The sequence below is a fragment of the Drosophila sechellia genome, chromosome 3R, assembly GCF_004382195.2.
Source record: "Drosophila sechellia strain sech25 chromosome 3R, ASM438219v1, whole genome shotgun sequence".
NCBI classification, from domain to species: domain Eukaryota; kingdom Metazoa; phylum Arthropoda; class Insecta; order Diptera; family Drosophilidae; genus Drosophila; species Drosophila sechellia.
In genome coordinates, this window is record NC_045952.1 from 27,278,825 (window position 1) to 27,291,404 (window position 12,580).

General features: G+C 48.3%; 1 protein-coding gene across 1 annotated transcript; it reads right to left on the reverse strand.

The window, feature by feature from the left end:
- Window positions 1–99: 99 nt before the first annotated feature.
- LOC6612615 (adenomatous polyposis coli protein) lies at window positions 100–12,428 on the reverse strand. Its single transcript, XM_002037083.2, has 4 exons — window positions 12,230–12,428; window positions 4,640–8,557; window positions 4,303–4,441; window positions 100–4,242 (listed from the first exon to the last, which is right to left on the reverse strand). The coding sequence occupies exons 2-4, from the start codon at window positions 8,491–8,493 to the stop codon at window positions 973–975; spliced, it is 7,263 nt and encodes a 2,420-aa protein (XP_002037119.1). The 5' UTR covers window positions 8,494–8,557; window positions 12,230–12,428; the 3' UTR covers window positions 100–972.
- Between the last annotated feature and the right edge of the window lie 152 nt (window positions 12,429–12,580).

Sequence of the window (12,580 nt, forward strand, 5' to 3'; positions counted from 1 at the left end):
TGTTTACCACCCCCTAAAATACGAATAAATATTTGTCCATCTGGCTTTCAAAATATGTTTTATTTTGTTTAAAATTATAATCGAGTAAATTCACATTGGTTTTTGTTTTTTGCTGACAAAAAGCATATTTCGATTTATTCAATTGAAAATGGTTAATCGCATTGAATCGGTAAAAACTAAGTCGCAAATGATGGGCTTAATGCATAAGCTGTTTCCTAAAACGGTTACCCTTAACTTGCTAAATTATATAAAAGAATACTTAAAAAGCAGTGACTAAAAAATGTGATTTTCCTCTCTCTTCAGATATTTGGTGTTTGCATAAGGAAGCCAGGGGCATATTTTGAACTTAGAGTATATTCTCAAAACAGATGTGCAACTATACGATTGTAATTGATTTCATTAGCTGCCCAGTTGGAGGACAACTCATCTAACTAAGTGTAAAGTTAAATCAGAACACACATTAGACTTGGTAAACCTTTCCTAGTTAATGCGACAATCGAATATATAGCATTTATATATATGCCAGTATACATTTTGTATATATTGGGGAGTTGTACACATGTTGAAAGGCCTGATCTAGTGTATATATATGCAATACATTTGGCTACACACGATCGGGAGCATCGGGAGCATCCTTCTCTGACTGTGATTTGGATTAGTTGAAGTTACTAGGAGTTTGCGCTAACTCTATGCTAAACTGGTTGCTTACAAAGTTTTAGGGTCTACGGATAATGTATAAAGTAAAAGGAGAGTAGAATATGGATTACATAGCGTATGTATATTAACTCCTATCCTAAAAACTCTTTGATTTTGACTCTGACTCTAGCTCGGCTTGTGGATGTGGGCCTGTGCGTGTTCCGTTCCTAAAAAATGCTTGACAAATACAGTCCTGTTCCTCTTACAGTCTCCACTTCCGTTTTCGCTTTAACTTGGCTAAATTGTGATCCATACTATCCTGAACAAATTAACCCTTTATTTCCGAGCGCCCACCACTGGCAGCTTGGACTTGACTCCTCCAGCGGTGCTGGGGGTATTGTCAAACGTGGAGCTGCGCAGGAGCGTCGGCTTGGTTCCATTTCCGTTGAGCATGTTGGAAGATTTGGTTTTCTGCGTCCTCAGGTTGGATGACGATTGCTTGGTTTTAGCCTCGTCCACTCTCTTCCAGATGTTGGCGATACGACTTTGCGCCTGGTTGATCTTGGCCGCAGCTGCTGCGGCTGCACTGCTGCCATTTAGGTTGGAGTTGCTGCGGGATGGTGGAGTAGTGGACGACACCCGGCCGGAAACCACACGTGAAGCCGCGGGGGATTTGCCGGCAGCCAGTCGCAGACTAGTGTTTGCCCTTTGTGGCGTCATTCGGCGGGCCGGCGCCAAGGGAATCCTCTTGGGAGACCCTGCTTTGGATGGTGAACCACCGCTGGTCATGCCTTTCTTTGTGGGCAACTTCGAGGCGCCGTGAGTGGGACTGGTTTGAGCCGGTTTTGTCTCCACCACGGGCACTTGAACATTGGAGTTCGTGGGTTCGTCCTTGACAAAGGTTCCCTGTCGTTCCAAGCGAGCGGGAGCCGGCTCAGGCGGCGGCGTCGGCTTCTTTTTGGCTGGTAGCCTAACTCCTGACCCACCGGCCACCAGACTGCGTTTGGCAATTGTTGGAGATAGGGTTTTCTTCTTGGACGGGGCGGCATTGTTGCTATTACGTTGACTTTGCATGCTGTAGGGTGAGACATAGGCTGGTTTCTTGCGACCTCGCACCAGTTTTACGGCCGTGGCGGGCTCCAAGGTTGTGGGCTTAACGACAGATGTTCTAAGGTCCACAATTGGCGGAGGAGGAGGCAACTGTGCCGGTTCCTGACCATGGCACGACTCCGTTTCAGAGTTCTGATCGCACTCCGGGGATTCCCCTGCGTCTTCTAGAGGATCAGTACTCTCGCAAGTCTCCTGACTCTGTACAATGTTAATGTCCGTGATGAACGTAAACTGTTGCATCATTGCTCGAATCGAGGAGAGCTGTTCGCTTGGGCAATCATCGGGTTGGGGTTGTATCAAAGCCAGGGGACACTCAATTAGTTGGGTCTTGTACCGCTCCGCACTGCCCCTTCTCCTTCCATTGGCGCGTGGCGAAGGCGTGGCCACAGGAACGGCAGCTTCCACAATTTCTATCTGCAAAGTTTCATTGGCCTCTGGTGCCTCCATCTCGCAGCTGGTGGCTATGGTGTAGGTCTTGAAGCGATCCTTTGTGAGACGTCGCTTGTCTTTCGGGGTGAGGGAACGACGATTGGGTGATGGAGTAGATCCGTGCTTGGGTGTGGACTCGGCCGAGCTGTAGTCATTCATAGTGGCATCCTCATCCTCGTCGAAACAACTTTGGAGCACGGTCATCGTCTGATCATCGCAAGCAGCCGTCTCATAGTTGGACACGGAAATGGTGGTGGCCATGCTGCAGTCCTGCTCACCATCGGCCACCTCAGACTGAATGCTGTCCACACTGATCATGGAGTCCAGCAGCTCATCCATGAGCGACGGAGGCTTGATGTTGTCCAGCAGGTTGCAGCTGGAGTTCACGCTCTCCGCACTGCCAGCCAAATGACCCAGCGCACGTCTGGCTACCAAATTGGCTGGAAACATTTTTCGCGCAAAGCGGGGACTCTTGCTAGGCATTGGCTGGCGCAGGGAACTCGGCTGGGAGTGATCTTGGTAGCAGCTGTTTAGCGATTCCATTCCCGACGGCGGACGAATATTATCCAGATCCAAGCTGTTCAAGCTGAAGGTCATCTCAGTGGTGTCATCGTCAGTGGCAGCGGGCTGGAGTAGATTTTCCGCCAGAGCTCGCGCTTCGAACGCAATCATGGTCGAGTTTGTCATAATGGAGGCACTCGTTCCATTGAATAATAGTCTTTGCGGCTCCAATCTGACGCCAGCATTCTGCACCTGCCCACCCAACTGGAAGTTAAGACCTCCAGACGATCCTGAGTAGCTGTCAGCATGACCATTAACCAGGGTATCCGTTTCACCTTCAAGCGATGCTGGTTGCTGTTCATTAGTGGGCGTGATTTCAATCAACTCGTGCAGGGATCTCGCCTCCGTGGCATCTTCATCCAAGCTCAAGGACGCCAGAACCGGTGCCGTTTGACTGACGCTGGGGAAACTCACATCATTGGGACAGGTGCTCTCGTTCCAGGTGTTGTTGCTACTGTTGTTCTTGTGGCTGTTGCTGCTGCTGTGGTTATGGCTGCTGCTGTGGTTATGGCTGCTGCTGCGCAATTGCTCTGCCGAGGTAACAAACTCCATGGTCAGTCTCTCCACAGACTTCAGCATCAGGTCGGGATCCTTGTGCTTCTCGCTTGCTCCGGAGATGCACGTTTCGTTGGGAGCACTGTCCAACCTGACCATGGTCTCCATGATGAAGGACTGATTTGATTCATCGCTGGATCGATCTTCCGAGTCCAAATCCTTAGACCCAGTAGCGGTCTCGAGACCGTTCTGACTCGCGTTCCCGTTCCCTTGATTTGGAGCTGCTGGACTTCTTGCTGTGTCGGTGACGGTGGCGATGGCGTCGATAGGATTCGGGAGGATGGGGCTGCTCAGGTGCATGGACGACTGCTGGTGCGGATTGCTGGTGGCGTGCGCTTTCTGCTCTACGTCTGGAGCTGCTGTGCTGAGGGCACTTGCTGATGTAGTAGCTGCCATTGGGTGACACGGTTCCAATGCAGCCGCAGACGTAGCCAGGACGTTTTTTGGCAAGGCGTTGATCTTCTTCGAGATGCCCGTATTGATGCACTCCTGCAGCAGCTTCTCGTCCTTGCGTTCTCGCTCTCGCTCCCTATGATGATGGTGATGATGATGATGGCGTTGCCGCTTGACCTGTCCACTAGATGGCAGCTGCACCGGCAGCGAATCGAACTGCTTGAGATTGGGATTCGACTGGACGGAGGATGAACCCACTATAGGTTGCTCCTGCATCTGCTGGGCCCGGGCGCCGGGTTCCTTCGTCTTGTACATGCCCTTGAGGATGCACAGCTCGAAGAGCGACTTTGACTGGTTGTCGTTAGAATCGCTAGAGTCCACGGAACTGTAGGACTCCTGCTGCTGGCTCTTGCGAACTGTCATCGCCGAATTCAGGGAGCTGGCCGAGGTGGCCGCATTGATGGCTATTGGCTGCGAGGAGCTCAGCGAGCTGGAGCGCTTGCCGTTCGAGCTGAAGCCAAGATTCGATTTCGGTCTATTGCAACCAGCGGCAATAGCCTACACAAATAAAGAAATGGCTTAATACATAGTTAATTTGGTTATTCATGTACTGCTCACCTGACTCAGTAAGTTGGTGTCATCTTCCGAGTCAATGGATAGAGAACTCAGCGAATCATCTTGCCAATGCGGCGGTTTTCGGACTTGCTCCTGTTTGCCGGGCTTTGCTTTCATCCCAGGATTCTGATCTACACTGGATCTATTGGGAAATCGATTGATTAAATATAGTTAGTAAATATAGATAAGCTTTTCTAACTTGAACCACCAATTAATATTTAAGCAAAACATTATAGAATTGCATTAATCATAGTAATGATATGAATCATTTGATATTGATATCACAACTGAATTTTAATGCAATGCCTACTATACTATTTAGTTTCGGATCACTACTCACGGTTCGGTCTCCTTGAGCTGCACGGCTGGCCCAACCAGACTGGATCCCACGGTGAGATTGGATAAACCAGAGACCACCGAAAAGTTGCAGGGACTGTCCTCCACCAAAAACTTGTTAATTTCATCGGCAGACGGCAGATAGCCAGGCAATTGGTTTCCGCCTCGTCGAAGCATGGCTATGGGATCTGGAGTGGGTTCAGCGAGGGGTTTCTTCATGCCATCGCGGATGCACTGCTGCAGCAGGTGACCAGCGGCTCCACCGCAATCCGATGCGTTCGAAGATACATCGTCGGATAGCTGATGAGCGTACAGCTGTGGCTGACCAGCCGTAGCATCCTTGGCATCGGTGGAGCTCATGGAGATGGCCGAAAGATTAGTGTTACTTGGTACTTTGGAGAGCAATGCTGGCGTATCCTCGGTGCAGTAGCTACGAGTGGTCTCCTCAGCCACGTCCACTTCTGAGTTCACTACTGTCGATTTCACAGCCTCAGCTGGCTTCCTCTGCATACCCATGTTGATGCAGTTGGCCAAAAGGAGCTCATCCTCGTTGTCTTCCTCGGCCACACTGGCTGGGGCCTTTTCATCGTCCACTATGCTCAGGTTGCTCAAACTGGTGGCCGTGGAGAACTGAGCAGGTGTATGCTCCACGTTGAAGCTGCTCAGATCGTCCTCGAAAACGCTGCGTAATGGTTGTAGGCTGGCCGGGATTACAACCGGGGGAGAATCCACATTCTGCCCCGAACCAGCGACACTATTTCGCCGTGGAGATTGGGGCATACTTTGTGTGGGGGAATCTGGGATCTCGGATGGGGATATTACCCCACTGGCCAAGCGACTGAAGTCACTCACCACTGAGCTCTTGTCATCGCAGTTGGCCACATCTACATCCGGATCGTGTACCAGGGAGTCCATGGAACTTCGTCGCGAGAACATCAACGGGGTTTCCAATGCCGAGTTGGCCTGGGTGGGAGGTTTGGTCAGGACCTGCTCTGCTGGCTGGGATTCCTGCTTCTCTAATTTGGGCTTGATATCCGCATCAGTTCCTACTATTGCCTGGTTAGCCTTACCGGATTCATCCAAGCTGCTCAGGGAATCGTAGCGACTAAAGTACCCAGGGGTTCCCTCCTCGCAGTAGTTAATGGGTTTCTCTGGAGTGTACGAACCGGAGCCACACTGCGATAGCTTGGGCAGCTTTTTGGGAGCTTCTTCCTTGGAAACCACCTCGCGTGCTTCTGGCTTGACTTCCGCTTCTGCATCCGCTTTAGCAGCGACTCGTAAATCTGTGACTGAAGCCGCATTGGAAATAACATAAGGGGTGTCCTCCGTCTGGTAGCACTTAACACTGTCGTCTAGTATCAGCAATATTTCCTGGCCCTCGGATTTCACGGGAACTGTTCCAGCAGGAGGAGTGATAGTGCTCTTTTGTGCGCTTGCTGGTCCTGATATGTCCAGGTCGGATTCAATTTGGTTCTCAGCGTAGCGAAGGCTAAAGTCCGTGGGCTGATCCAGGTCCGTTTCCTGATATGTTGAGGTCTTGGTGGCATTCTCGCTGTACTTTACCGAGTAGTCAATGGGTTGTTCCTCGGTTGCCTCCGTGTCCTGCTCCATTTCCAGGTCGAAGTCCGTGATCTTGGGCTTCACTTTTCGATGAGCATCTGAAGCAGAGGCGGAGCGGATTAGATGATCGTATGCGCAATCGGATTTGGCCGAGTACACCGAATCCCTGCTCTCGCTCTTCGTTAGCATTGCCGATCGGGTTAAACGTGGCGCAGGATGACGTCTGGATGAACTGGAGGCTCGTTCCTTATTCAGTTTTCCGCCCGTGTCCAAGTTATCGCACGTCTCGGCCGTGTGACGCTCACCCAGCTCCTGTTGCAGTGCCTTGGCTTTTCGTGCCTCCAGAGTGGGCAATGCTTTAAGGCCCATGGAGCGTGCAATGGGATCCAGCTGGTGATGATTTTGAACAGCAGGTCGGAAGTTCAAAAGGTTCTTCAAGGCCGAAGAGCTGCCCTCAGAGATCATGGCGTGTTTGGAGTGGATCAACGAACGCAGCATGGGCACCGCTCCATTGTCCCACAGGAACTTCTGATCCTCGGCAGAGCGAGCTGACAGGTTCCATAGAGTTCCACAGGAGTTACTGACCACCGTGAGGCTTTCGGACTTCAGTTGCTGCAGCAGAATAGCCAGGCAGTTGTGCTGGCGCAGGATCTGCCGATAAGGTTCACAAACAGCAATGTGGCTGGACACGTTCCTCAGGATTCCTCCTGCATTCTCAATGATCTTCAAAGTTTTGCTGGGACCTTCGTAACTTAGCATTCCTACTAGGAATGCCAAGGCCCCATCCACGGCACAGAACTCGGCCTTGTTGGTGCTGCAGTGCGCCGAGAGATTCCACAGGGCCGAGAGTATGGCCTTTAGGGTGTTCTCACTTCTATTCCGCATGGCCGCCAGGGCCAGAGCTGTCACCGTTCCAATCTCATTCAGCACTGCCTTCATGTTGCTGTCCGCTCGCCAGGAGAGATTGCGCAGCACGCTGGCCGTCACCTGGAGCAGATCGTCCGGGGCCGAATCCAATTGGGCCACCAGGGCCTCCATGAATTGCTTTTGACCACACAGCAGCGCCTTGTTGTTCTCATCCCCAAAGGTCAGATTGGTCAGGGCCATCAAGGCATATCTTCGCAGAGAATTGCAGCACTGATCCTCCGGTTTGGGTCCGTGAACGGCGTGATCCAAATGCACCAGATTGGGGATCGCGTGCAACGCCCCCAGCTCGCACATAGCGTGTCGGTGCTCCTCATCGAAGCTCACCTTCATCAGCGAAGAGATGGCGGCCAGCGGATGACGGTCGGAGTCATCTGCAATGGCCTCTCCGCCACTCTGGAGCAGCGTCTTCAGGAAGGAGCAGTAGTCAACGATCTGGTCAAGCAGTCGGAGCACCTTGGCTTCCCTCCTGCCAGCCTTCTCGTCCGGATGACTGTGCACCACATTGTGCAGCGCCTGTCCAGCACACTTTCTCACCTCCTGGTCGTTGTCCGGTGCGTGCATCATCTGCACCAGAAGCGGCATGCAACCAGAGCGTCTAAGAGTTGCACAACTTTGAGCATTTCCGGACAGCTCCAAGAACTTTTTTGCCATTTCGAGGGGATCATTTGAGCCCAACATGGAGAGCAGTGAGTAAACACACTCCACCTTGGATCCCAAGGTGGCTTCCACTGCCGAGGAAGTGTACCGTTCATCAAAGCTGGTCGTCCAGGCAGCTCCCTTGGGCAGCCTTGGAGCAGGAGCAGGTGAATCGCCGTCCAGAAATCGAGAGAGCGTGTAAGATGGCTCCTTGCTGCGGGACGGACGACCTGCGCTGGCTGGAGAGCCTCCTCCATTCCTCGGAGGCAGTTCATCCAGCTGCTGCTGCTGCGCCGACTGTCGCTCGAAGTTCCTGTCGAGACTGCGATGTTCTCTCATCTCCCGCAGCTCCTGGGCCAACATGTAATCCGGCGGAATGGGGTTCTCGTCCAGAAAATGCTTGGCTCTTGGTTTTTTACCAACGGCTCCGGATCCCAGTCCGACTGCGCTCTGGGTGAAGTGCAGCGTGTTGTCGTCCTGGGTGAACTCCTTCTTCGTATAGCCACTGGCGGCCAGTTCGTAGTCGCTCACTTCGCCATCCCGCTCGTACTTCTTGTCCATCTTAAGCTGCTCCCCGGAACTGGCCCCAAAGCCTTCTTCATAGTCGGGCGGGGGCACTGCGTCGTAGTCGAGGAAGTGCGGCTTACGCTCTGGCACCGAGTCCACATCCACGTCCTCCAGACTGAGCTCGGCGATGCCCTCCTCCAGGTCGGGCGTCAGCGTTGGCTCCAACATGGCCTGGCGGGGATCGGGGACTGGGGATTCGGGATCTCAGTGGTCCAAGTCAATGCTCCATGGCCTGCAAGGAAAGCAGATAGAAAAGCACAGTGAGCGAAGGCACAATTGAGACTCTAGATTGCTATAAATTTAGTGCCGGACCAGGGCGTGGGCTAATTATAGACGCACCACCACCAGCACTCTGCCCGCCAATCCCTGTAGTAATCCGATGGGCAAAACTCAAACAGAGAAGAGTCAGCTAGCTGCATGGATGCATATATCACATATCAGATGTGGGCAGCGCTCAGAAATGCAACAGTATTAAGTTTAAAAGGTGATTCGATGTAAAATATAGCAAAAATGTAAAAGGCATAGGCGTGAGTCTCGAAAAAGATGATATTGAATACACATATTCCTTTTATTTAACACTCTTTCGACTTGAAGCTCAACTTAGTTATAGTTTATTTAACTGAAGGAAGTTAAAACAATATTGGCAGTCGTCAGTTTAGCGCCTACACTTAAGTCATCATGAGCATATGACTCGCTTTATGATCGATGGAAACTATGTATGTCAGCTTTATGATATGAAAATCCAGCCAAGATAAATGCTATCTTAAATGGTGAAGTCATTGCACAAAATTTAAAGGAATGATCCAAAGCCTCAAGTTTCTTGTAGTTCTTGTTGTTCTAGAACACCAAATAAAATATAAAATCGAAATAGATTACACTCATCGACCAATTGATCTTAATGGGAAACCAATTTAATCGCTTTTCACTTTTTAATTGGCCGACCCCTATCTATAAGGTTGCTCGGTAGGATCGACTTTCTAAGTAGATGCTTAGATGCTGTTGTATCCCAGAAGAATTCGCCTATTGTGGCAGGTTCTGTGCATTGCCTGCTCTATCGCTCTGTAACTTAATCATCGGGCAACTTTCTGGTGGCGGCAGCCACAATAGCAAATGAGCAGCTAAGTCATTATCATGATTAGCTGGCGCTGCATCTTTTAGAAAGTTAGCGGCACACGGCGTCGTCTTTGCGGAATTTCCAGTGCATGAAGAAAGATACAGATGCGTTTTCAGCAGATATATTATATTGCCCCGGCTCTCATTGTTGTTGCTACACACACTCCATAAGCACAAGACATATTTCTCATTTGAGCTACCGTTGAATTATGTGCAAATGCAATTTGGTGCTGCACTTCTTTTTTTCAGCTGTTATTGTAGCGTAAAATTGAGCGTGGACGGACCGAAGTGCAAATATGTATGTACACAGAGAGAAAATAACGTAACTAACGTAAGGTATCTATTAATTTATTTTCACATCTTTAATCAAGGCTCAAATAAATCCTTGGGATTCTGAAATCAATCTGCAATGTATCTTAAAGTATAGCCACAATGTTTCTTTCTTAGATTAACTGCATACTTTAAAATATCGAAAAACAATCATTTTTCCTCTGTGTAGCCAATCCAATTCAAGACTTCAAGTGGATTGAGTTTGGGATTGGGAATGACCCGGGTCGTGTACCAGTTCTCGCTCCGCACAAGTCGACTTGTTCAAGCTCCAATTGGCAAATTAATCAAATTTTAATTGCGACCAGCGTAAAGAGCGCAAACAGCCGGCGAACGAAAAGTGGTAACCACAATTTGAGTGGCTGTGAAATGCAAATCGCTTGTGTAACAGCGGAAATGCATCCATCCATCCAAGCCATTCGATTGGAATGCCGCACTGGACACAGTGGCCATCGTTCATCATCGCCGATCGATTGTTTGCCTAGGCCTCAAATATATAAAATATGTGATCAGCCAGCACTATCAGTGCCGTGATAAGGCAGGCAGTTCGGTTCCACCGATTAACATTTAGCAAGAGTCACGATATCAGTGCTCTCGAGGCCAAGAATTCGAAAGACGAGCAGAGCAGAGCAGAGCGATTCGATGAATCAACGATCCGCGAATTAGACAATACTACATAGATACTTTTAGTACCCCAAAGAATGCGAGAATATGCGTCACTTGTCTAGCCAAGAGCCATGTACCCGGTCCCCCAGAGACGACTCCTCGTGTCATTAACCGGCCAGCGAGTCGCACAAGGGAAACAGCCCTGCACAATGGACACAATTCGACTCCAAGCGTTTCGAGTCAACTGTATTGGGAAACCAAATTGGTTCGCATAGTTAGCGAAACCAGAAACAACCCCACGCTTTGAAATAAAATGCAACTGCCATATTTTAGCGGATAGAAAGTGAATCAGACTGCCAACTTTTAGTCACCCAGTTTATATTTCTTTCGCAGATAACGAGATTTCAAAAACAAATGTGACTTATTGCTTGAATCATATGAATAAGTAGTTACTAGGCTCTTAATAAGCAGTTTTACTTTTAATTTAACTGATAGGTGTAAACCAATAAATAGAAGTGTTTGTTTGATACATGTATATCAAAATATTTGCATAATTAAATCAATATGAGAATGAACAATTCCATTTTTGGTAATCTGCATATAAGTTAAGCGCTTGTGTAGCATGGGTAGTTCAGATTTGGATTTTGAAAGATTAGGCTTCATCACCTTATAGAGAGTAAGGTCTTAAAAGTGATTTTAAACCGACATATGAATGCCTATTTTGGAAAGTGTAATTTGTTGTGATAAAATGTATACTAGGTTGAAATATGTGAAAGAGGGAAACATTTTTTGGGCAGATTGTATCCCATTGATGATCTAAAGGGTGGTTTTCGTCACACCCTCCCTTAAAAATGGTACAATTACAATTAGCAGGGAAAAGCAAAAATAAAATATTTTTCCATTAAGTGAATTCCCATTAAGCTAATCACCGATTTTTCCACCAAATCTCCCCATCCCACCCACTGTCCGGTTTTTTTGGCTTGGCACACATTTTGCATACGAAATATTCGCGGCAGAATTATCAAAGAAAAAAGAATTGAAGATTTGCGGGGGAACGAAAAGCGATGAAGATGATGGCACCGCGAACCATCAAACACAGGGAAATGTACGCAAAAACATTAAATAATGAAACTACATACTAACTTCTGTACATATGTATGTACTTATGATTTCAGTGTGTGCATTTATGAGCTGGTTTAATGAACGCCACTTTTGTTTTGCTGACCGGTTGTTTTGTGTCTTTGCCGCCGCGAGATGATGATTATGTAAATTGTAGAAAAGTAAAAGGGAAACTAAATACGAGCGCTTGCAGTGTGGAATTGTGTTTTCCTTTTCTCCCATGTTTGTGGGCATGTAAGACAATCGAGCGTGCCGATATTAACGTATTTTCCTTAATGCGGTGATTAATTATGCTGAGGTGAAGTCGAATGGAAGTGCTCGAAAATAGTTATCAATTAGGCGTGCCACAATCACTTGCAGCTGTTGGAAAACAACAACAACGAAACAAACGAAACACACTGCGTTTTCCAACTGATAAAGGAGCGAGCACTCACACACATAAACACACACATGCACGAACTTTGCACACCCACACTAGGGCGCAGTCGCATTCTGATTGGGACCTTTATTGATTTTTCCTGTAAAAGGAATCGGCAGGAGAACAGGAAACTACAAAAGAGTACCTCATTCTTCGAGTTGAGCTAAACACATTTGTATTCGCCAGCTGTATAAGGTGCGCATTTATTGAGTAAACGTTCTGCGTTTTATTGTCAGGCCCAAAAAGAACAATTCCAATTGGAAGAGCCAGCGACTATACTCCCACACACACACGAACCCAGAGATTCTCCGATTGGCGTACCTTGACTAAAAACACAATTTCTCGGCAGCTTCCTCGCCCACCAGATGACACATTTCCCGCTTTATCACTTGTTTGCCCACAGATATTGCCACTATTTGGATTCTTGGCTTGTTTCGCGACAAAACAAATACGAAGCGCGCCCGAAACTCCGAGTCCGCTTATCAACAAAAATTGCGACCAACCGCGGCGAGCAGTGTGACTGTTATATCGAGAATTCGAAAAACCAACAAGAAATAGCTGCTAGGGATGGGAGAATGTAGCGATATTTTGGGAAGGGATTATATATATCGTTTTAATTTTTATTTATTTGTTTATATATTTATACTGCAATTTAATTTCTGTCTTTAAAGA